Genomic DNA, 25,232 nt, shown 5'->3' with positions numbered 1-25,232 from the left:
AGAGGCACTGCATGTAAGCTGGTGTTTTTAGCTGTATTTTGAAATCTCATTGGAGCCTCTGCTAGCTCTCCATATTGAGATGAAAATATGTGATGGGTATCTGTTCCTGTGCTGTTTGACTCTCTCCCCCTGCTCCCCCACTGCAAATCAGAGAACTGTAGAGTTGGAAGAGACCCTCTGCAATGCAGGAATCTCAACTAAAGCATCTGAACTTGCCAGCCAGCTGATACCGGGGACCTTAGGGAGAGGGTAATAAATAAATCCACCATCATCAGTGGGGATGACCAAACAGAACTCCCCAGGATTCAGCAGGCCACAGAGGTAGCAGCCAAGGTCTGCCCATGGCCCACACAAGGTCCAAGCGTTACAAGAAAACAAACCCACAACAATTCAGAACAGCAATGGGATTCTTTTCCAGATTTAACAAACATTTGACAAACGCAAACATTAAGTCCACCCCCTTTTCAAGTCTTGGAGATGGGGGGTGTCCTGTTTCACAGCGCATGCACTGGTCCAGTCCAGCTTTGCCAGGAAAGCTTCATTCCCTGGCAACGGCCTAGGGAAAACCGGGGTCTAGCCGGGAAGGGAGGAGAAACGGCTCTTGCCCTGCAGCAAACTGGGGCCTGTGTCCCTTCCCCGCATCACACCCCCCCCCCAGAGTTCAGTCAAACGTTGGAGGCCTGCTGCCCTCTGGCGGTGCATCAGAGGTACTGCAAGGAAGCCAAGCTCTCTAGCTCCACCTCGATGGAGACAATGTGATGTCCTGGAACCATGGCCAGACCCAAGACTCTGGGCTCTCCGGCGGAGAAGGAGTCTGCAGAGCAAAGGAGGGAGAGGGTGAGAAGGAGGGTCCCATCTGCTCCTAATCCAGCCTTGGGCCCTCCAGAGGCTTGGGGCTACAGCTCGCAAGGTGCTGGCTGGCACCAATGGGAGTTGTAGTTCCAAACGCCTGGAGGGCCCCAGATTGGCAAAGGCTGTCTTCATCTCCCGGGCGCTTAAAGGCTCCCTCCAAAGAACACAGGGGCTTCCGTCCCCCAGGCATATGCCCCTCTCCTCTTCAAGAGAGGTAAAGGTAAAGGTACCCCTGACCATTAGGTCCAGTCGTGACCGACTCTGGGGTTGCGGTGCTCATCTCGCTTTATTGGCCGAGGGAGCCAGTGTACAGCTTCCAGGTCATGTGGCCAACATGACTAAGCCGCTTCTGGCAAACCAGAGCAGCGCACAGAAACGCCGTTTACCTTCCCGCCGGAGCGGTACCGATTTATCCCTCTTCAAGAACCCCCCTTGAAATTCTGTCTCGCCAGAGCTGCTAAGCCCCACCAACCCTCTCTTGCCCCTAACCTAATTCTTTGCTATTAGTACTTAAATCTTTTTCTCTGTTACACTCTGCTATTGCATCAGTTTTTCCTCAATAGCCACAATCAGCTTACAAGCAAAAAACACGTGGAAAGCATTAAACAGGAAATGAATAAACAAAGTAAGTTGGTGGGACAATGGTGGAGACTCCAGGTGAGAACTAACCTGTGGGCTTGAGGTACTCCTGGGCGGAGCCGAGGATCACATTGCAGTCTCTGTCGGTGCACAGGAAGCAGCCCACCAGGGTCCGCCCGTCTGTCATTCGGATGCGCATGCTCTTGTTGAGGAGGTTCTCCAGCTTCCGGCGGGCATGTAGGTATGGCGTGTCAGCTTTTTCCTCACCAGAGTCCTGGCAGAAACATTCAAAGGGTTAAAACAAAATAAAAAAATTCCTTCCAGTAGCACCTTAAAGACCAACTAAGTTAGTTCTTGGTATGAGCTTTCGTGTGCATGCACACTTCTTCAGATACACAGGGTTCAAAGGGTTAGTCTTTCCATCTTAGGGAATCTTTCCATAATACTTCATAGGAAGAAATGCACTTTAGGGTATCTTTCCCTCCCACTCCCTGGTCCTGCTTTTTCACTTTCCAGAGAGAGACCAAGCCTAATGAGGATTTAGTCCTCATGGTGGCATATGGGCAATGCTTGGGGAAGTCTCTCTTGGGTAGGCTCTAGAATGCAAATTTGTGGTGGTGGTGTTTTAATATCTCAGGATCTGTTCATGCCCCGTGGTTGGGGTTCATTTACACAGGGCTTTTAAATTTGCTATAAGAAGGCCTTCTCAGTGGCTGCTTCCAGATTTTGGAGCTCCCTTCCTGGAGAGGCTGAACCAGCTCCCTCTTCGCTATGTGAAGATTGTTTTATTCCAACAGGCTTTTTGGGAACTGTTTTTAAGGGAAAAGCTTTTAATAGTGCTGTGCTATTTTTACTATCTGAATTTTAATGAACTTTTAAAATATTGTCTTGATTCTATTATAGTTTAATTACTTTTAAAATACTATCATTGTTTCTAGCTTGCCGTATTTTATCCTTGTGGTCTTAATTTTTGTAAGCTTCCTTGAGTCCAGGTCTGGGAGAGAAAGCTGGATTATTATTATTATTATTATTATTATTATTATTATTATTACATTACCATTTCCTTCTTCTCCCCTTACATCACTTACAGTCAAGTGCGTTAATATTTTCCCAATTACCTAGAATGGTAACTCAGCTGAGAAGTGATAGAGGAGGTGTTAGAATTTTCATGAAACAGTGTTTTCATGAAACACTGTGAACACACAAGTTGCTTATTTTATATGCCAACACCCTACAAAACAAACACACACAGCAATTTATGTAGTGCCTTAACCTGTTTGCTCTATCTAGTGTTTGATGGAGATGGTTCTTTCGTGGATTAGTTGCCAACCAATAATATTTTGTTATAAGTTCCTTTCACTATTCACAGTCAATAGGATTCGTTACAGAGTAGAAAAGAAGGCATCTTCTCCAAATCGAACCATAAAAGATTTACAAAACAGTTGAGAGGGTACCGATGAAAACTAAAAAAGGGTTCACTCCAGAACAGGAAAACTCTGCGTGAGCAGCCGGCAGGGCCAATGTTCAAGCCAACAAAGGCTACCCACATTCATAAGAACATAAGGAGAAAATGCTGGATCAGGCCAGTGGCCCACCTAGTCCAGCACCCTGTTCTCAACCAGGTGCCCCCGAGGGAAATCAGGAAGCAAGATTCGAGCACAAGAGCCACTTATAATAAATACATGTTATCCTTCCACCCCGACCCACCCTGTAGGTAACCAGTGGCCTCTCCCCTCACTTTACTTTTTATTTGTTACAATTTTAACCCTGCCTTTCCTCCAAAGGGGGCACATATGCTGCTGCTCCTGCCTGACCCACTCTTCATTTAATACCCACAAGAGCCTTGCGAGGTAGGGCGGGCCGAGAGGCAGCGCCTGACCTGCAAGGTGGACCTTGAGCTGCATGGGGGGGAAATGTGGCATAAAATTGCAATGAAATACATACATCAATGGGGACGCGGGTGGCGCTGTGGGTTAAACCACAGAGCCTTGCCGATCAGAAGGTTGGTGGTTCGAATCCCCGCGACGGGGTGAGCTCCTGTTGCTCGGTCCCTGCTCCTGCCAACCTAGCAGTTCGAAAGCACGTCAAAGTGCAAGTAGATAAATAGGTACCACTCCGGCAGGAAGGTAAACAGCGTTTCCGTGCGCTGCTCTGGTTCGCCAAAAGCGGCTTAGTCCTGTTGGCCACATGACCCGGAAGCTGTACGCCGGCTCCCTCGGCCAGTAAAGTGAGATGAGCGCCGCAACCCCAGAGTCGGCCACGACTGGACCTAATGGTCAGGGGTCCCTTTACCTTTACATACATAAATAAGGCCACCTAGTGAGGGGGGATTTGAACCCTGGTCCCTCCCATCTCCTATCGCCCCCCCCAACAAAAACACTTAACCACACCATACTAGGCCCTTCCAGCCTAAATTTGTTTTTTGGGGGTGTTTTATTATACCCCCACTCCCAATTATTCCCATTTCCCATCCAATGTACTTACCCTCTCTATCCCCCAGGGTACCTCCTTCTCCTCCCCTATTTGAGCACCCTACCCCATTATGTCCTCCCCCTTTCTCATATCTGTAGGCCTTCCCCCCTGGGCTCCTCACCCCAGGACTGGGACTGTTTCCGCAGCCATTCTCCTCTCCCCTCTGCTGCTGCAACGGCTCTGGAAGGGCAGTGGCCGCCATCTTGACCCTCCCGCCGGCAGAGGGACTACAGCTCCCAGCAGGCCGCTCGGCTTCCCCGCCCTTCGCTTCCCAGCAGGCTCTGCGCGCGCTCCCTCCGCCTTGCGTCCACCCTCTCGGCCCAGACTACGTTTCCCGTCAGGCACTGCGGCGGCGGCGGCTTCTCGTTGCCATGGCAGCGACGGACGCGGCCTACCCGCTCTTCCTCTGGCTCCTCCCGGCGATGGACGTTTACCGGCCGCGCTATTACACCCCGAAGGAGGTGGAGGTGCACAACCGGCCCTGGGACCTCTGGGTCTCCTACATGGGGCGGGTCTATGACCTCAGCCCCCTGGCCGAGGCCTACAAGGGTAACGCAGGCAGCCTCTGGCTCTTCCCTATGGCGGCCCCAGGGCAGCCGGCAGATTTCCCCACCCAAGAAAATGGTGGGGGTGGGGGCGATGAGTGTTCAGACCCCTGGGCTCTCCCTTCCGTCCTCTCCCCCATGCTTTTTAATATCTATATGAAGCCGCTGGGAGAGATCATCAGGGGGTTTGGGATGGGTGTTCATCAGTACAGTGGTACCTCGGGTTAAGTACTTAATTCGTTCCGTTCTTAACCTGAAACTGTTCTTAACCTGAAGCACCACTTTAGCTAATGGGGCCTCCCGCTGCTGCCGCACGATTTCTGTTCTCATCCTGAAGCAAAGTTCTTAACCCGAGGTACTATTTCTGGGTTGGCGGAGTCTGTAACCTGAAGCGTATGTAACCTGAAGCGTATGTAACCCGAGGTACCACTGTATGCAGATGATACCCAGCTCTATCTCTCCTTTAAATCAGAATCAGTGAAGGCGGTGAAGGTCCAGTGTGAGTGTCTGGAGGCGGTTGGAGGATGGATGGTGGCTAACAGATTGAGGTTGAATCCTGACAAGACAGAAGGACTGTTTCTGGGGGACAGGAGGCGGGCAGGTGTGCGGGACTCCCTGGTCCTGAATGGGGTAACTGTGCCCCTGAAGGACCAGGTGCGCAGCCTGGGAGTCATTTTGGACTCAACGCTGTCCATGGAGGCGCAGGTCAATTCTGTGTCCAGGGCAGTTCTCTGCCAGCTCCACCTGGTATGCAGGCTGAGACCCTACCTGCCTGCGGACTGTCTCACCAGAGTGGTGCATGCTCTGGTTATCTCCCGCTTGGACTACTGCAGTGCGCTCTACGTGGGGCTACCTTTGAAGGTGACCCGGAAACTGCAATTAATCCAGAATGCGGCAGCTAGACTGGTGACTGGGAGTGGCTGCTGGGACCACATAACACCGGTCCTGAGAGATCTGCATTGGCTCCCAGTACGTTTCCAGGCACAATTCAAAGTGTTGGTGCTGACCTTGAAAGCCCTAAACGGCCTCAGTCCTGTATACCTGAAGGAGCGTCTCCACCCCATCGTTCTGCCCGGAGACTGAGGCCCAGCTCCGAGGGCTTTCTGGCGGTTCCCTCATTGCGAGAAGTGGGGTTACAGGGAACCAAACAGAGGGCCTTCTCGGTGGTGGCGCCCGCCCTGTGGAACGCCCTCCCTTCAGATGTGAAGGAAATAAGCAGCTATCTTCTCTTTAAAAGACATCTGAAGGCAGCCCTGTTTAGGGAAGTTTTTAATATTTAATGCTGTATTGTTTTTAACACTTGATTGGAAGCCGCCCAGAGTGGCTGGGGAAACTCAGCCAGATGGGCTAAAGGGGAGCCTCCATGTTCAGTGGCAGTCTACCTTCTCCATGCAAACCTCACGAGGGAAGTGGGGCCACTGCCTTTTCCAGGAGGGCGCCTCGTTTGGGCCACTGCTGGGAAAGAGGGTGCTTGGTTAGGGGGCCTGATCCAGCAAGAGGGCTCTTCTCTCACGTTTATGGTGTGAGTTGTTTTTCCATTGCATTGCATTCGCAGGCCTTGTGTCCTGCTTTTCCTCCCTCCCTCCTGTGTCAAGATCCCAAATGTGTCCCTTTTTGTTTTCCCCTAATTTGGAATATAGCACGTTCTTTACAAGGTCCTCTCCAGCTTTTTTGTTTGTTTGTTTAAAGCACTGGTGGGTGACCTGAGGCCTTGGGAGGCAAATGTGGCCCTCAAGGCCTCTATATTTGCCCCTTGGAATTCTCCCCGGGCCACGCCCCTCCCTGGCCTTTCTTCGCAACCTCCTTGAGCGCTTTTGCCTGGCTGGAACGTGTCCTTGAACTCCAACAAAGCCTCTTCCCAGGGGCAAAACTAGGCTTTATTTCACCCAGGTCAAAAACCCAGTTTGGCACCTCCCCCCCCCCATTTGTGTACGCACACATACAGGCTGCGAGCCTCATTGGCGCCCCTCTGGAGGATTCACCCAGGGCAAAAAAACTGCGCTCGCGCCCCACCCCTCTCCGTAGCTATGGCTGTGCCTCTTCCTTCCCTGGATAGAGGGGTGTGGGTGGGTGGGTGTGTACACATGCATTATGCCACTCACTTTTGCCTCTAGCCCCATTCATCACTGACCTATGACACTCTTGAGGTTTCCCACAAGGGAGCGTGCTCCTTTGGCTAAAAAAAATGGCTCCCTGCTTCTGATGGGAAATAATAATAATAATAATAATAATAATAATAATAATAATAATAATAATTTATACCCCACCTATCTGGCTGGGCTTCCCCAGCCACTCTGGGTGGCTTCCCAAAAAATATTAAAATACTGTAATACATCAAACATTAAAAGCTTCCCTAAACAGGGCTGCCTTCAGATGTCTTCTAAAAGTCTGGTAGTTGTTGTTCTCTTTGACATCTGGTGGGAGGGCGTTCCACAGGGAGGGAGCCACCACCGAGAAGGCCCTCTGCCTGATTCCCTGTAACTGGGCTTCTTGCAGTGAAGGAACTGCCAGAAGGCCCTCGGAGCTGGACCTCAGTGTCCGGGCAGAACAATGGAGGTGGAGACGCTCCTTCAGATATAGACTCCTCTCTATTGGAGACTGTGAAGAATGACTACCAGTCAAACAAGATAATATGGGGCTAGCTAGAGCACTGGTGTGACTCAAGGATGGGCAAGTTTCACATGTACCTTATCTATATTCTCTGCCTGTCCAGGTGATCTCTTATTGAAGCCTATCCTAGAAGCAGCGGGGAAAGACATTACCCACTGGTTCAACCCCAAAACCAAAGACGTGAGTACCTGCAGCTCTTGGCACTCCGGGCAACTTAGGGCAGTGGAAAACTCTTGGAAAATCAGAGTTTTGTTTTTGTTTGTTTGATTCTTTCTTCCATAAGAGTGTTGCTGGTAATTTGTTGTTGTTGTTGTTAAAAATTGGTATACTGCCCTTCATCCTCAGATCTCAGGGCAGTTCACAACTTAAAAATATAATATAAAAATATGTGATAAAACATTACAATATAATGCAATACAATATAATTATAGAATACAATACATGATAAATTCCATGATAAAAGCAAGAACAAACCAATACCCTCTTCCCTTCCCACAAACACATTAAAAGGGGCATAGGATTTTAATTCTCATCCCAGGCTTCCTTTGCCTCTGCCTACCCCATTCTCTGGACTGCTATTGCTCTTGCAGATTTTTGTGCTGTTTGCAAAGCTTGCGCAATGTCCTACTTCTGGTGGCCTATGTGTACAGATGTGCACTGCTGCACTATGACAGTCTTCGCTAACCTGGTGCCTTACATGTGCTTTGATGGGGAGTTGTTGGCCAAAACTTATCATGGGCACCAGGTTGGCGAAGGCTGCAGCATTAGAAGGAAATGTTGCCAGGGACAGGATGCTAAAACCGCAGTGAGGGAGAAACATGTGCCCACTCCACAATTTAACCAGTGTCCTACATACATCTTTCTCAGTTCTTTGTAAGTTTATTCCCATCTTCACAGTCACAGATGTGATTTGTTACATCTTTTATTATTTCCCCTGCATAATTTCCCGCCATCCTTGCTCAGAAAATTGATTTCGCCGCTTTCAGACTTTTCTCTTAAGGACTCGTTTGTATCATTACTAGTTTGTTAACAATTTCCTTGACTTGCTGTCCCAAACAGAATACATTTGAAAGACTCTGTGTTAGGTCCTGAAGGGCAGAGTAAAAAGGAGCAAACATTTCCATCACTGCAAATGCCAAAATAATTGTTTCTGGAATCCCATTTTGGGGCATATTCTGTTTGTCGTGCATGTTGAATCCTCTTATCTCCATGTATCAACCTGTCCCATTTGTAATGATCCTTCGGAGAGGTGCTTCTTGAGGTTCCGCAGCCAGGAATGGCACATTATGTAGTAACATATTGTACTTTCCTTTTGGTGCAAACTTAAAATGTTTCTGTTTTCCCTGGCGTTTACATGATGTAAATTCTGGAACTGCCCACATTTTAAAAAGGTTTCTCAGTATGAAATTTATATTGGATGCTTTAAGTGATCTTTTTGCCTGCTCCTGAGTTTATGGTGTATATGGGATGGCTGCAACTTGCTGTCCCAGGGTTTGGCAACAATGGTGGGATAGAAATTTACCAAAGAAAGAAAGGAAAACTTATTTGAAGCCACTCCCCTCTTAACTGAGAAAGGCCCTGATTTTCCCTCCTTCCAGATACAGACACACATTAACCCTCTAACAGGATGCCTTAAGTACTACACCCCACAAGGTCGCTTTGTGCACATCCCACCTCCTCTGCCTCGTACAGACTGGGCCAATGACTTTGGCTTGCCCTGGTGGAGAGATGGCAACTACGAGGTGGGCATCTTGTCTGCCAAAACCAGACGCATACGGATCATCAACACTCTGACCTCTCAGGAACATACCCTTGAGGTGAGTCCTGTCCCACCTTCGCAAAGGTAGGATTTAAGAAAGAAAAAACACCTAAGATATTATTGGCAATTGTCCCTCTTCCTTTGCTAATGTTCCTCTGATGGGACGGTGTTGTGGACCTCGATTCTGCCCGGCTTGTCTGTGCCTCCCCAGGATGTGGAGGCTGAAGGGAACCACTTGGTTTTCAGGTGCATTTGGACCTCCTGTGATTCCACCCATGGATGTAACATGGTGCTCTCCGCAGGTCTGTGCAGAGGAATCCATGTGGGAGATCCTTCGGCGGTACTTGCCCTACAACGCCCATGCGGCCAGCTATACGTGGAAATATGAACGCGTTAACCTAGACATGGATAAGAACCTGCAGCAGAACAACATTCCGGATGAGGACGAGGAATTCTACAATCTCTACATGGACGCTGATGCCTTCACCCCAGCCATCCTGCTCTACTTCAACGATGACCTCACTGAGCTCTAGGTAACCCCAAAATGGAGAAGGAACTGGCCCCATCTCCAGCCATGCTGCCCCCCACCCCCACCCCAGCAGCCCCTCATCTAGCTTGCTTATTTATAAGAATATTTATAAAGCACCAACTCGTTTAAAAAATGCATCATGTGCAATAAAACCTTTCAAATGCTGTAAAATTCTAAAATCATAAGATGCAGAACAAATGACCAACACTGAGTCAAATTAGTTCTCTAAGAACACTTGGTTAAACCAGAACAGCAGGGAAAACAAGCTTCCTTCATCTTCTCAAGGGGCTGTCACATGGAAGATGAAGCAAGCTTGCTTTCTCCTGCTCCAGAGCGTAGGACTTGAACCAATTGATTCAAGTTGCAAAAAACGAAATTCCAACTCAACACCAAGAAGAACTTTCTGACAGTAAGAGCCGTTCGACAGTGGAACGGTCTCCCTCGGGAGGTGGTGGTCTCTTCTTCCTTAGAGGTTTTTTAAGCAGAAGTTGGATGGCCATAATAATAATAATAATAATAATAATAATAATAATAATAATAATAATTTATTATTTATACCCCGCCCATCTGGCTGGGTTTCCCCAGGCACTCTGGGCGGCTTCCAAAAGAATATTAAAATACTGTGATACATTAAACATTAAAAGCTAAACAGGGCTGCCTTCAGATGTCTTCTAAAAGTCTGGTAGTTGTTGTTCTCTTTGACATCTGGTGGGAGGGCGTTCCACAGGGAGGGCGCCACTACCGAGAAGGCCCTCTGCCTGGTTCCCTGTAACTTGGCTTCTCGCAGTGAGGGAACCGCCAGAAGGCTCTCGGTTCTGGACCTCAGTGTCCGGGTAGAATGATGGGGGTGGAGACGCTCCTTCAGGTATACTGGACCGAGGCTGTTTAGGGCTTTAAAGGTCAGCACCAACACTTTGAATTGTGCTCGGAAACGTACTGGGAGCCAATGTAGGTTTTTCAAGACCGGTGTTATATGGTCTCGGCGGCCGCTCCCAGTCACCAGTCTGGCTGCTGCGTTCTGGATTAGTTGTAGTTTCCGGGTCACCTTCAAAGGTAGCCCCACGTAGAGCGCATTGTAGTAGTCCAAGCGGGAGATAACCAGAGCATGCACCACTCTGGCGAGGCACTCTGCAGGCAGATAGGGTCTCAGCCTGCGTAACAGATGGAGCTGGTACACAGCTGCCCTGGACACGGATTTAACCTGTGCCTCCATGGACAGCTGTGAGTCCAGAATGACTCCCAGGCTGCGCACCTGGTCCTTCAGGGGCACAGTTACCCCATTCAGGACCAGGGAATCCTCCATACCTGCCCGCCTCCTGTCCCCCAGAAACAGTACCTCTGTCTTGTCAGGATTCAATCTCAATCCATTAGCCGCCATCCATCCTCCAACCGCCTCCAGACACTCACACAGGACCGTCACCGCCTTCACTGGTTCTGATTTGAAAGAGAGGTAGAGCTGGGTATCATCCGCATACTGATGAACACCCAGCCCAAACCCCCTGATGATCTCTCCCAGCGGCTGCATGTAGATGTTGAAAATCCATCTGTCATGGATGCTTTAATTGAGAGTCCTGCATTGCAGGGGCTGGACTAGATGACCCTTGGGGTCCCTTCCAACTCTACAGTTCTATTTTAGGTGCTTGCCTGATTTTGATAGCTCCAAAATATATTCATTTATCTGATTTATGCTTCACCTTTCCTCCAGAGAGCTCCAGGTAGCATGCATGGCTTTTCCCTCCCCATTTTATCCTCACAATAACCGTGTGAGGTAGGTTAGACTAAACAGCAGGGACTGTCTCAAAGTCACGCTGTGAGTTTCCTGGTTGAGTTGGGATTTGAACCCTGGGCTCCCAGGTGCCAGCTGGGTTGGGCAATATCTGATTTTCAGCATCTTAATATATCACCAACTAAACATCTCGATACAGCGATATATCACAATGTCTAAAATAAAGATGCAGCTACATAGAGGTATTGGCTGGCTTCATGTTTTTCCTGCATTCTGATTTTTGCCAGGGCCTGCTCGTGTGATTCGCTGTCCCCGGCCTGCAGCAGAGGTTGCAGGAATCGAGAGAAGCATTGTCTGGCTTCACAGACTTTCCCACATTGTGATTTTTGCATAGCACACACATTCCCTTACAACTCGTCAAGGCTGCTTAGTTACTCAGATAGGAGACTTACTGGGATACTGAGGAAAGAACCCTGGGAGGAGGGTGAATAGTGGAAGGAGTCTACATTTGGGGGCAGCAGGGTTGTCGCCCTTCCTCTGCTAAAAAACCTTTTGAAAGAATCTGTGAGAGCTTCAGTAAATGTGTTTCTCAGTCAGAAGAACACCCTCAGATTCTGTGTTTGCAAAGAGGGCACACCCTGCTTTTCCGCCATTGATCAGGAATGCATTTCCTCTCGGCCCACCTTGGAACTGGTTACCCAGAAGTCAGCAACAGAGATGGAAAATGGCGTTTGTGAAAATTCACTCTAGACTTGAGATGATGAAGCTCCCGTATTTCAGGGAAACTTTCTGGATAGGAGGTGCCACAGAAAAATGAAAGCCTTTTATACAAAGCGAACACATTGCTAATATTGAGGGAGAAACGAGAACATGAGAGTCATCATGGGCTTGATCCAGTATGAGGCCTGTACAAGGGCAATCTTGGGCCAGTTGTCCCATGTGCCTGGAGTTTGATATTTGCTGGAAATGAAGGTGTACCAAAAACGATAATTTCACATGAATGGACTCCTGGAAAAGGATTTCACCAACCTTTGGTTGCACCCACCCTAGACTTAGGAGCAGTTTAAGATGTAGCCACTAGATGTCACCAGTGGCTCATCAAGCAGCCATTTTGAGGTCTGTACCGCAACCCTTGAAATGGTTTTAAATATAGAATAATGACTCTAGCATTCAGTGGTTGATTATTCTGCAGGGTCATAGCCAATGGGAGAAGCACTGCTGCTGCTTTTCCCTTTTCATTTGGAGCAGGACACATGCACCCCCACTCACCTTTCCCCACAGCCTTTTGAAATTCAAACTTTGTTATTAAGCTTACTAACATCCTCTGGCTGGTTGTTTTTTTTTAAATTGTTTTTGTTAAAGATTTTCTTGGTTTACAAAAATACATGCCTTGTCTCTTTTTTCCCAGGTTGTGCAGTCTTCCTTACATATCAGTTACATTTGTTGTGAGACATGGGGAAGAAGAGGGGCAGGGTGGTGAGGCTTATATTCTTTTGTATAGTGTACAGTGGTGCCCCGCAAGACGAATGCCTCGCAAGACGAAAAACTCGCTAGACGAAAGGGTTTTCCATTTTTCGAGGTGCTTCGCAAGACAAATTTCCCTATGGGCTTGCTTCGCAAGACGAAAACGTCTTGCGGGTTTGCTTCCTTTTTCTTAAAGCTCTTAATACCCGGGGAATCCGCGCTCCGCAAGACGAAAAAATTGCAAGACGAAGCAACTCGCGGAACGAATTAATTTCGTCTTGCGAGGCACCACTGTATGTGTGGCATTTTGGGCCAGTGTCCATTGGGTAGGTTCTCTTTCTATTTTTCTATTGCATTTCCTTGGCGGTGAGAGGTATTGGGGGGCAGGGTGTGGTTGGTTGTCTGTGGTTGTCTGCAGTGGGGTTTGTTTGCATTTATGAGATGGGGAGGGCCTGTTGGGTCATGTAAGCATCCTCTGGCTGTTGAGACTCTGAGGAGTCTTGGGCTCAAATCCCCACTCAGCCATGAAGCTCAGGGTGACCTTAGGTCAATTGTTTTATCTCAGCCTAACCTACACCACAGGGTTGTTGTGAAGGTTATAGGAGTAGAACCATGTAAAGTCACATTGAGCTCCCTGGAGGACAGGCATGATAACAATGCAATAAATAAAACACAGACTCTGCAGTAGTCTTTGCCAACCCGGTGCCCTCCAGATGTTTTGGGCTGCAGCTTCCATCGGCCCCAGCCAGAATGTGCTAGCTAAGACTGATGGGAATTGTAGTCCAAAACATCTGGAAGGTACCAGGTTGGCAATGCGAATGTAGAGTAGATACCTTTATTATGGCACAAAAAGGAGACTAATTACAATTTCAGCATCTTCTATAATACTGCTGCATTGGTTGGGGTAAATGGCAAAAATTCTCCTCTGCCACAAATCTGGAAACACTGTGGTTTGGGGTCAAATGATTTAATATGTTGAGGGAGCCAATACCTAATATCAATACCCTGGTTATCAGAGCCAAACATGGTTACAAACTTCCGAGCTCAGAATTCATACACAGACAGCACAATCCTGTATGTGTTTACACAGAAGAAAGTCTCAGTGGAACGCACTGCCTGCTCTTTAGGATTGTAGGAGAAATCTGCTTTGTCATCCTGCAGATACAAAAGAAACCTGTATTTGTAGAGAAGCTAAATCTGTATTCACATGTGCTAATGGAAAAATGATTTCTGTTCCCAGAATGTCCACTTTTTCATATATAGAAGTTGGGAAGATAGTGACCCTTCTCTCAGCTGAGAGTATGATTTTTTCTCCCTTTCTGACGCCTCCTTAATTGCCACCAAGCAACACAATTTGTGTTTCTTTTCTCTCATACGGAAAAGAAGTCTCAAGTTATTTAGCTGCTTTTTAAGAGACAGTTCTTCAGCTTTGAAAAGACAGAATTTAAAATGCACGTAATTGCTAAAAGAATTCCCAGCTCATCCAGATCCCCTAAGTGCTTCTTCTAGTGAAGAAGGTGTTATGTTGCTTCTGAAGTACTCTTTGTCAGACCTCTGAAGGAGATGACTTTTTTTTGGGAAGCAGCCACTCTGGACACCTCTCTCCCTTTATGTGCTTTTGCTGTTCAAGCATGCTGCGTCAAGGTTGCTAATCAAAAAATAGTTCTTAGCTAATTGTTGAGAACTGGATGGAACACACACAGAGAGAAAAGGAAATATCAAACACCAGTCCTGGAATATGGGGGTAGGAACATCTGTGGATCATGCGGGGACATCCAGTGCGGCAGAAAAGGAAGCGCTTAGAGCTGAGTCAAGCTAGACTCGGGGGATCAGGGAGGCCTGTGGTGAGCCATAACCCATCCAGTGAGTGCACTTGTGTGATAATTGCTTTGGTGGGAGAGACAGTAACAGCTGGGCTCCCTGCTTGCTAACCTGTGTCTGTAGGCAAAGTGATGGTGCTGCTGTGTGTGTGTGTTGCTGAGAGATCTTGCTTTAGAAGAAGAGCATGACAGAACTCAGGGGAGGCTATTGAAAAAGCAAACGCAGCCTCTTAGCTTCTAAAGGCCACAGCCTACCCAGTCTCAGATACTTGGGAACGCTTGCTTAGTGCTGGAGGCCTATCAGAAATGGAAGAACCATAGATGATTCCTATGCTTAGCACAAAAGAAATGTAAGGAGTTCACCGGCTTCCAGTTTGCTACGTATATAAAGCCCCAAACAGTTTACCTGTGAGATCACCTTCTATGTCCACACGACTGCTTGGAACAGCAGAACTGGCACTGTTACAGGTGCCACGCAATATTTGTTCCACATCTGTAAGAAATGTATCTTTTAGTTGGCAGCACCCACAATTTGGAACTTCCTGCCAATTTACTGTACTCTTTTTTTCTCCTGCTAAAAACATTTTTTGTTAGAAAGGCCTACCCAGATACATTGAATTTTGATTTTTTTTCAGTTTAGCACTGATTTAAATGTTTTAAGCAGTTGTTTTTAATGGTTTTAACCAATAATTTTACTGTTTTATTCTTTTTGTAAACCGCATTGAGGTTTTTTACAATCAAGTGTTGTGTGATTTTTTTGAAATAATGAAAAGACTGTTTCCTTAGAAATTTGCATACTGAGCCAGAATAATTTAAAGTGTGCTTTGAGCCAAATAAGCATTAAACACACCAACCCCAAATACATTATGCAGAAGCAGGTTCTACTGCTATCAGTGCAGCTTCTTTTCATATGATGTATTTATGATTGGGATCTCCATCCCTCTGAAGACTGATTAATTTCTTGTAGTGTGTTTTCAAAAGCCTTTCTCCTGTTGCTATCCTAAGATGTTCACAACAATAAATTTCACTTAGAAACCAGGAAACAGGAACTTGCAAATCCATACAGATATTTTAGATATATACATACAATGACATACAGCCCCAGAGGGGGCATTAAAACAGAGCAGCCGCTCCCACCCCACCCTTACTGTAAGAAAATAGCATTGGACACAATACGGCACAGAATACAGAGGGAAGTTTCACATTTTGGAGTTTCCTTTGGGAAGTTAATTTTGTCATTTAGAATATGTTGGGGGTATTAAAAGGAAAACCACAGTTGCAAGGGAGGATGAACCAAAGACTGACAGGTGTCAGAAAGGAGAGGTTAGAGGAAGGATAACAGGAAGGAAACTAACCTTGGATTTTGCACAGTGTTACACCAGCAGGCCTCAGGACTCCAGCTGTCTTTCCCAATAGGCACCCTGCGTGCTCCTCACATTAAGCTGCCTGAGCCTCTTCCTGCACCGCTTTCCCACTGCTCCTTATGGTTACTGGTGATCCAGTCTCGCTCCTCACAGTCTTCAAAAACTGCACCTGCATGTGGTGCCTGTGCCAAAATGAAAACAAACAAAAAGCATTATATATACACAAACAAGCTGGCACGCTTGGAGCAGCAACACTGTTGAGTGAAGTGATGGTTCTGGAAGGGTGCATCCCAGGCCAGGAACCCTTAATAATAATAATAATAATAATAATAATAATAATAATAATAATTTATTATTTCTACCCCGCCCATATGGCTGGGTTTCCCCAGCCACTCTGGGCTGCTTCCAAAAAGATTAAAAATACATTAAAACATCAGTCAGTAAAAACTTCCCTAAACAGGGCTGCCTTCAGATGTCTTCTAAATGTTATATACTGTAATTGCTTATTTTTTTTACATCTGATGGGAGGGCATTCCACAGGGTGGGCGCCACCACCGAGAAGGCCTTCTGCCTGGTTCCCTGTAACTTGGCTTCTTGCAGAGAGGGACCCACCAGAAGGCCCTTGGAGCTGGACCTCAGTGTCCGGGCTGAACAATGGGGGATGGAGATGTTCCTTCAGGTATACAGCCCCCCAAGGCACACCTGGCTTGCTGGTAATAAGCCTGAAAGTATCTGCTGCAGTTGCTCTTACACCTAACTTCCTGGAGTTGTAACAGCAAATGTATGAGCTGAGAGAGGCAACTCTGATCCAAGAGTCCTCTTGGGGTACCAAGTCAGGGTGGGTGGGAGACATAGGAACTAACTCCTGGGGCAAAGGTCCATTCAGCCCCCATAAAATATATGAGGGGGGCATCCTCCCTCCAAGTTGATGGACATTGCCATTCAAACAGGGTGTCTTGTGATCAGTTTTGCAGGTTGGGACTTACCTGCCCCCCCCCCTAATATTTTATTCAAGTTTGTACCTTTGGTGGGAGGGATGGTTTGCACTGTCTCTTGGTCACTTTGGCTCCACCTACAGTTCTCCTGATGCTTTCCTGCATCCATCTTGTTTCCTGATTATCACACTTTATATGAGAGGAAGTGAAGCAGGGTTTGCAAGCTGTGTGTGCGTGTGTGTAGGTCACCTGGTCAGAAGCATCCCAGACCCTGAGATTACTGGGTCTAAACCTGAAACCTAGGGTTGGCCCCCAGTGATGTCAGGGAACGACACCCCTAGTTATATCACAGGGCAGCCCCCAGAGATATCACAAGGGTGGGCCCCAGAGATGGAAGTAAATTGGAAGAGGGGAACAGAGGGCAGACACCTCCAGAGTGCCTATATGCTATAATTTGAAGCCGGGCTGAAGTTTGCAAGCTGCATGCACAGTCTTCTTAATATATATTTATTTCATTAAAGGAGCTCTTGCCCATCTGGAGTGGCCCAGGCAAACCTGAAGACATCAGGTCAGACCTGGAGGTCTGGCAACCCAAGGGTAGGCTACTATGCCAAAGAGCAGAATGATCCAGAATTATGTGGCCAAGCACCGTAACGTGGCTGTGGTCGTGTTCCTGTTGGGCCTTGCAGTCTGTAATATTTCTCGGTCCAGCAACAGACACCGAGAATGAGAAGTAACTTTATTAAAAAGCTTTATTCAGAGGTGCCGCTAAGACCCTCTTTTAGAACTGATACTCAAGGCCTAAGGAACAGGCTAGTTCGTGTGACTCCAGGGCAAGTCGTCAAATTGCCAATGGACAATTAACATGAAGGAAGAGCCAGCAAATTACAAGCTCTGTCATTGCACAATTCACAGGGCCATATGCCAAAACTCTTCAGGCAACATCTGGAGAGCTAGAGGTTAGCTGCGCCTGGTGCAAATGATACTAATCTAGGTGGGCCAATGGCTTGCCTCTGTATAAAGCGGTTTCCTCCATTCCTAACTGCTCTCTGTCCACATTTGCAGCCACCTCATTGGGAACATGCCTCACATTCCTCCCTCTGTCCCTTCTAGGGGGGTGGCATTAAGCTCTCCCCCCCCAGCTGTGGCAGAGATAATGGGCATATGTCTACTCCCATGCCATGCCAACAAGGCCACAGGCTGTCACATCAGGCCAGCTGTCCTTTATCCCTGCCCCCTTGGATGGGTGCTGTCCCTGGTAGCTGCAGCAGAAGGGGAAAAGTATAACCCCTCTCTGCAAGCTCTGCAATTTGAAGGTTGACCATTCTCTTGTGGTGTGGTGCTGGCAGGTCCCATAACCTCAGGGAGGCTTGGACTTGTATAGAGAACAGATGGACTTGAGACCGCTGTCCTCTGCCTGTGAAATGGGAACCCTGCCCACTCTGCCTCGAAAGAACAACTGTTCTTGGCCAATGATGCCTGGTTTTTCCTTTTTTCTTCTGCACTTGCAGTGCTTTTGTCTCTCCCTGCACTACCACCTGGTTGTGGCCCCACAGTTGTGGAATCCTGGCCCAAAGAGGCCTGTTTGGCTACGTCACTGCTGAACTTCTGCTGCACTGCAAAGGCATGGCCTTTCTCATAGTGTTTGGCAGAGGCCTGGTGGAGCAGTAATTTCCTGGTAGATTTTATCTGCTGTCTGGCAACCCTTATGCTGCAATCCTATACTGCAGCCTTGGTCAACCTGGTGCCCTCCAGATGTTTTGTACTACAGCTCCCATCAGCCTTAGCTAGCGTGGAACTGGTGCAGGGTCATTCATTTTCCCATTTTCCCCACTTTCATTTTTAAGTTTAATTTTTCATTTAATTTTTAATTCCATTGGCACAGCTGTGAGACCAGCACATTCTGGCCCCTGCTCTATTAGAACTTTTGCATCCCTTATGGTCATTAAAATAACTTGTAATTACGAGCATGCACCTCATTAGGCTTATTTCCTCCTCCCTCCCAATCCATTTCCCTTTTGTGTTGTGTCTTTTTATATTGCAAGCCTGGTGGCAGGGACAGTTTGGTTTTTTTTTTCTTTTTAGTGATCCATAAGACACACTGAGAGCCCCCCCTTTTTTTTCGCCTGAAGAGCTGGATAAAAATTCTGTAAGCAAAAAACTGGGCAATGAGTCAAGGTCTTATTTCTGAGCAAACATGCAAGGGATTGCACTTTAAAAAATATTTGTAATGTTTTTACTGAGATTTATTAGACTGTTGCATTTTTGTAAGACAAAGGCAGGATATGCTTATTTTTAAAAATGAGAGAATTGCTTGTGACCACATGCTCTCTCCTTCCACATGTTCATCCCCAAAAAACCAAACTTGTCCTTATGACTTTCTCCTCCCTTGTCTCTCATAAACCATTGCATGATTAGACACTGGTGTTGAATTCTCTACTTTGTCTTTGACATATTTGCCTTATTATAGTGTTGCCTCAAACCAGCCATATAATGGTTAATGCTTAGTGACAGCCACTGTTTAAGCTTCTGTGGTATGAGGTGGAGAATGAAGCTATGTGATACATTGGTTAGCGACCAGGTTCAAATCCCTGTTCAGCCATGAAGCTTGCTTGATGTCCTTTAGCCTTTCACCGCCACCCTTTCAATCTAGCCTTACCACACATGGTTGTTGTGAGTCGTGGGGAACTTACGCTTGCCAGGAGCGACGTCTCAATGCTTTCCACATGTGCTGCATCAGGAAGAATTTTGGGTGTCCCATGGCAGGACACAGTCTCAAACAAGGATGTGCTCTCCCAAGTCCACATTCCCAGTATGTTGATGCTCCTGTCTCAGCAGCTTCTATGCTGGCTTGGTGGTGGAAGATGTTAGGATCCCAAAGGATGTGCTCTATAGGGAGCTGCCTTCAGACACCAGGCCTGTCGGCAGACCATATGAAGGCTGGCAACATCGACCCCACAGTGTGGGAATCCCTTGCAGATGACCACAACACCTGGAGACAATCAGTCAGGTCACTGCTGTGGAAACACAACCTCGGGAGAAATTAACACTGGGAGGGGTGCAGAGAGAAGAAATGCCATGGTGTATCTGTAACAGTGAAACTGGACATCTTCATCTGCCGCAGCTGCAACAAAACATGTCTCTCTCACAGCAGTTTCCACAGCCACAGCAGGTGCTGTAACTAACGGCTTGAATTCACTCTCAAAGGCTCACTCTTCCATTGTCTCCCAAGATGGAGCGGGTGCCGGCAGGTTGTTGTGAGGATAACCATTCTAGGCCAACCTTTAGCTCCTTGGAGGAAAGACAGGGTGTAGATTTAGTAAAATAAATAAAATGACTGGCTCCATGAGGTCTAAAGGAGTCACCATTAGCAGGCTGGCCTGCTGTACAATGCCTGGCTCCCTCCCTGCTCTGTAGCGCCTACTCTAAATCCTTGACTATAAATGAACAGGATGGCTAATGCTTACATTCAATCAGTTGTGGGTTCTTATGAACTTTTAACATATTTCAAACTGGCTATCCTTTCATCTGGTAAAATTGGGGGGGGGGGAATGGCTCAAGCTGTCCACAATCCAGTGCCTTGTGATGGAAGAAAAGACACACCAATACAGCTGTGGTTGATGGAAACACTAGAGAATGTGACCTCTGACCTGGAAATCCTCCAGTGATTCTCATTTCCTAGTGAGCCAAAATTCCTAGGACCAGTTGCAGAGACATGCGGGTTATGGAAAAACAAATCTCCCCCAAAATCAGTTATAATTTTGCCAGAAGTCTTAAGACATTTGAGGATTTTGCCAAGAGGTGGGAGTGCTCGCTCTTGGTTTCTGAATGCTGGAAGGTGTCAATAAACCGCCTGAGGTCAGGGGGGGATGAATTTGCAACAGATGCCACCTGCACTCTGATTTTCTGAATCAAAGTGTGTAATTCCCGTGTTTCCACAGGCTTTCACAGAAGTGTGTGTGTGTGTACGTCAGTCACATTGTAATCAGCAGGGGAAAGGCCTTGAAAGATTTCTTCGCACCCCGGAGCCAAACAGCAGCAGTTCCCTTGAGGGAAGAGCAGGCTTGTGGGGTAATGAGCAACACATCTTTGACCCTCTTGAAAGACAAGATGCAGTTGTGTGTGTGAGCTGTTGAAATAAATTCTACATTTCCCCTATTAGTATCATGCTGCAGGTTCCTTGATAGGATTCCTGACACTTAACTGCATTGTGAAAAAACATCAAAGGCAGAGAAGAGACAGAAGGAAAAGGATGTTTTCCTTTTTTCATGCTGTTCCCTTGAGCAAGGAGGACCAAGCCACAAACAACTCAGGTCAAGATTCAAAAGGGATTTTTTCCCCCTTCTCTGGAAATTTGTACTTTGTTCTCGTTGCTTCATTTTTAACCGGCAGGCAATATAATGCACCGATGTAGTGAAATTCCAAGTTTGAAATTCAGATGATGCTGGACCGCTTGATCCCTTCTCGTCCCCACCAAGAAGAGACATGCTCTGTATACGAATAAAAAAAAGGCCACTTTAATGTAAAATGGTTTTGATAGCATGAAACCTCCAAAGCTCTTCCTGGAGCATTGGCTTCCAGCATTGCCAGGCAAATGTTTCAACATGAGTGAATGGGATTGGCGCCCAAGCTCCTGGAGGGCTTCAGAGGGTGTTGCGTTAAATATAAAAGCCACATGGGGGATAACATTCACTTGGCAAACGGTGTCTCCTGCAGGCACAGTTAGTCCTCTGTGGACGCTTGTAACTAGTCTACAGGGGAATAAGCTTAGGCTTAGGTTGAAGACTTTCACTGGAAAGCGGCCATGTTTTAATAGCTGGGATTGCCCTCCAATTCTTCCCCCCAAAATGAAGTTTAGCCCTGCAAATAATTTAAAATGAGGGTACGACTGACCGCAATACTACCTTCACTGAGAGTGATTCAGATGTGATGCTGCATGATTTCAAACACACTTCCATGAAAAAAAGCCCCAATGTGAGGTCAGTGCAACTTTCAGGTGCCACTTCATGCGGGTTTTTTTTTTTTTATACTTCCAACAAAATACAGATAGAAGAAAATTGACAAACTTGTTCTCTTCAAAATTGATTAGAAGGCTGATCAACTTTGCTACCAGGCCTAGTTCAGAATTACGGGGAATTCACCTGCAATTCGATTTCAATGTCAATAAAGTTGAAGTATTTTGAAAACAAGCATCATAGAAGCCTCCACTAAAGTATTTTGGGGTATTTGGATACTGCAAGAATAAGAGAATTGCCTCTGGAATAGTTTGTAAGCATTGTGTTTGTACACAATCCTTTGGCAAGGCCCTCATTCAGCAACAGGATCTTAACCTCAAAATTTCTCTTAAATATCTGGAAGTGGGTGGGTCGGGTCCAATATTTCCCAGAATCATTTGTAAAAATGAAAATCTAATGAAGACAGTGATTTTTTTTTTTTTAAATCAGCACAGATTTGTGTCTCATAAAAATGTGGGATGTGTGAAACCAACAGTGGTTTATTTTAGAAATGGATTCTTAAAGTGATACGAGCATTATACTTGTATATTGCTAGTGTAGTGTAAGACTGAGGTTGGGGAAAATATGTTTTAAGTTTTTTTTAATTCCCATGTCAGATCCAATGGGCAGAAGCAGTTATCCAGTAGTCCCCAACAACAGAGTTGATTTTTATTTGTAGTTTCTTTATGCAGGTAGGACAACTCAGGTGAGTCAAACATTACACTTTGCAGGGTCAGTCCTCTGACACACGCTTGGATTCAGTTTAGTTGGGTTCAAGGATATTGTAGGCTGAAGATACCTCAATAGCTGTAACTTCCCATCATGGGTATTAGCTTGGTAGTGAAAGACCTACAATGTGAACTAGAATCTATGTAATGTGCAAACTTGCATTTCACTTGGGACTTACTTGTGATTGCAGCTTCAGTTCTTCACTTCTATCATGTCCCTTCCAAACTCCATCTTTTTTTGTGGGGTATTTTGCTATTTGGAATGGCTCACGGACAGCTAGGTTTTGCAGGCCTTATTTGTGCAGACAGGACAGTCTCACTTGCCCCAACGTAACAGACACTAAAATGAGAGATTATCAGAGCCACCTGGTTTGGAAAAAAATAAAGAATTGAGTCCTTTAAAACTTCCTGTTGGTTCCTCCATTATTATTAGAGGGTTTGAGATCAAAGGCCACATATAAAAGGAAAGCTAACTTTTTCAAAACTATTTTAAGTCTTAAACTCAAATTATCTAGATGCATGAGGCTTGTTCAAAAATAAAATGTGATGGCCATTCTTAATTATTATAAAATGCTTCCCCATTTTACTTATTAATTTCCCTTTAGTGGTGCATTCTTTCCCCATTTATAAAACAGGGAAAGTAAGGGCCACAATCCGTAAGAGAGGTATACATCCTTACACCCAGCGACTTTCTTGGGACTTCAACACTCAGCGTTGGATTGTGGCCATAATTATTTTCAAAATCAGCTCAAAAAAAAAAAATCCCCAACGTTTTGGTGAGAGAAGGGGGGGGAACCTTTGTAATCAAGGTATTTGCTAAAACTACACTTTCATATTAAATTGATTTACCCCAGTGGGGCAAACACGATAGGGTAAATTCGGGGGGGGGGGGCGTTTAAGGAAGCAAAATATATTTATTAGGATAGACTTTCCACACAGAAGTTAGGAAGGGGGGGAAAAACCTTTTAAAAAACAAAACAGCACTCATCTAGAAAAACAGTGAAATCCACTAATGTGAGCATGGATAAAATATTTTAATGAATTGCAGTAATCAGTGGGGTTTTTCTTCTTCTCTTCTTCCTTTCTTGCCCTAGAGGAAAAGGAGAGAAATAAACCACTCCCTTCTGAAGTATTTAAAGTTAGAAGAAGAAGAAGAAGAAGAAAGGGGGGAGGAAAAAAACCACCCCTATTCTTTTTTCTTCTTCTCTTGTGCTAGTAAAGCAGACACAGACACACACAAAAGTCATGGTCTTACTAGTATGGAACTAGTTAACCTTTAACAATTTTATGCTGATGTCATAACTGAGCATGAGTACTGATTAATCCAACCTTTTCTCTCTCTCTCTTCCCCCCTCCCTGTAAAAAATATTTTTATTGAGGGAGGTGGGGGGGAGAGCATAAGAAAAAAAGAAATAATTTAGAGCAGCCATCTTTGTTTTATGCAGAAATCTTGTCAGTTTCCCCCCAGTGCCAGGAATGTCTAAATATTGTTCATGATCACAGATCTTGGAGATTGAAAAGAAAATATAACAGCAAGAAGAAAAAGCCTTTATCTTTATTATCATTTTCGTTTTCTTGCATGTTTTTTCCCCCCTCTTAAATCTGGAGCTGATTTTTTTTTTGAAAGGGGGGAGATCTTTTTAACCCTATGGAAGAGGGGGTTAAAATTAAGCCAGCCATTTTGTTTTTTGTTTTTTATATAGGGGGGGCCCTATATATTTTTTACCTCCTGGGGGGGTCTGTTTTAAAAATAATTTAAGGGCGGCCATTTTTGTTTCTTGGTCTTGTGGAAAATATTATCCTGAACTCCCCCCTCAGAATTTAAATATATCTTTACTCCCCCCTTCGTTTTTTTTTTAATTTTTTTTTTTTTTAAAGAAGGGGGTCGAGGAAACATTTCCAGGAAGGACAAAGTTGCAAAGAAGGAGAGTTGTTTTCATTCATGGGACTTTTTAAATATTTTTTTTAACTGAGGTGATCTGAAGTGGGGGAGAGCTTTGTGTGTGTGTGTGAGAGAGGGAGAGAGGGAAGGGGGGTTGCCCCCCCTTCTGCTTTTCTCTTGTGTTTCCCCCACCCCCCTCCTCCAGCACCACCATGGCTTCCCCTCTGAGGGAGGACGAGGAAGAGGAGGAGGAGATGGTGGTGTCTGAGGTGGAGGGGGACGAAGACGAAGAGGAGGAAGAGGAGGAGGAAGAAGGAGCAGGGGACAACAGCCCAGGCGACATATTCCCGCCTGCTGTTCAGGCTGAGGAGGCTGCTCCACTGACACCGACAGCATCCACGCCGGCGGCAGCTGAAGGGACAGAGGCGCCTCCAGGTAAACAACACCCCTTCCCCCACCCCAACTCCCGGTCGCCCCTTTTAATTTGACCCCTCAGGAGATTCGGCGCTATATTAACCACCACAAACAAATTAGAAATCTGCCCCGCCGCTTTCGGAACTGGCGGGAAGGGCGGTGGATTTTTTTTGGGGGGGGAGGGGAGGGCGGCTTGTTTGTAAACAACTAACGGCTTTCGAACGCCGAGGGGCCGGGAGTTCCAACCCGCCGCCCTCCTCGCGCCAACCGCCCGCCCGCGAACCGCCGTTTCCCCGCGCGCGCGCGCTGCCCAACGGCTTTGGAATGCTGAGGGACCCGGAGTTCCACCCCCCTTCCCTTTTTTTTTTTTTTTTGGCCTCTCCTCCCCTCGCCCGTTGCCCTTCGCTGCAATGCCTCACCCAGCGCCGACTGCCCCTTTGCCCGGCGGCCTTTGGGAACCTTCCGATGGCGGGGTGGGGTGGGGGGGGTGGGGTCGGGGGTCCACGTCCGAGCCAGCCGCCCCTCCCCCCCTCCCGCCGCCGCCGCCGCCGCCGCCGGC

General features: G+C 46.7%; 3 protein-coding genes and 1 long non-coding RNA gene across 13 annotated transcripts in view; 2 read left to right on the top strand and 2 right to left on the bottom strand.

Annotated features, from left to right (window-relative positions):
- Positions 1-389: 389 nt before the first annotated feature.
- On the bottom strand, positions 390-4,176 carry NAA38 (N-alpha-acetyltransferase 38, NatC auxiliary subunit). Its single transcript, XM_079952234.1, has 3 exons — positions 4,025-4,176; positions 1,522-1,705; positions 390-814 (listed from the first exon to the last, which is right to left on the bottom strand). The coding sequence occupies exons 1-3, from the start codon at positions 4,103-4,105 to the stop codon at positions 702-704; spliced, it is 378 nt and encodes a 125-aa protein (XP_079808360.1). The 5' UTR covers positions 4,106-4,176; the 3' UTR covers positions 390-701.
- A 13-nt stretch (positions 4,177-4,189) lies between these two features.
- Positions 4,190-12,093, top strand: CYB5D1 (cytochrome b5 domain containing 1). Of its 2 annotated transcripts, none has more exons than XM_079952163.1 (5): positions 4,190-4,452; positions 7,162-7,238; positions 8,657-8,875; positions 9,120-9,350; positions 11,733-12,093. In XM_079952163.1, the coding sequence occupies exons 1-4, from the start codon at positions 4,275-4,277 to the stop codon at positions 9,348-9,350; spliced, it is 705 nt and encodes a 234-aa protein (XP_079808289.1). In that variant the 5' UTR covers positions 4,190-4,274; the 3' UTR covers positions 11,733-12,093. The 2 variants fall into 2 exon arrangements, with proteins under 2 accessions (XP_079808289.1, XP_079808288.1); XM_079952162.1 differs by having other exon boundaries at positions 11,360-12,093.
- Positions 9,101-25,202, bottom strand: LOC307202353. Of its 7 annotated transcripts, none has more exons than XR_013832834.1 (6): positions 25,093-25,202; positions 22,557-23,467; positions 19,349-21,145; positions 15,712-15,902; positions 14,763-14,849; positions 9,101-9,233 (listed from the first exon to the last, which is right to left on the bottom strand). It is a non-coding gene; the product is annotated as an uncharacterized lncRNA (long non-coding RNA). The 7 variants fall into 7 exon arrangements; XR_013832835.1 differs by having other exon boundaries at positions 22,557-22,743; XR_013832840.1 differs by lacking the exon at positions 25,093-25,202 and having other exon boundaries at positions 19,349-19,946; positions 20,860-21,145; positions 22,557-23,156.
- The window catches only part of CHD3 (chromodomain helicase DNA binding protein 3), a gene marked incomplete at its 5' end in the record, with an annotated part of 60,282 nt that continues 59,521 nt past the window's right edge, over positions 24,472-25,232 (top strand). For all 3 annotated transcript variants that reach the window (XM_079951702.1, XM_079951703.1, XM_079951701.1), the window contains one exon: positions 24,472-24,694. In XM_079951702.1, coding sequence (XP_079807828.1) covers positions 24,472-24,694 — 223 coding nt within the window. The remainder of the gene's footprint in view (positions 24,695-25,232) is intronic.

Source organism: Podarcis cretensis, assembly GCF_951804945.1.
Source record: "Podarcis cretensis genome assembly, chromosome: 13".
In the NCBI taxonomy this organism is placed as follows: Eukaryota; Metazoa; Chordata; class Lepidosauria; order Squamata; family Lacertidae; genus Podarcis; species Podarcis cretensis.
The sequence above is the reverse complement of the archived record's forward strand: the minus strand, read 5'-3'. Positions and strand labels throughout refer to the sequence as shown.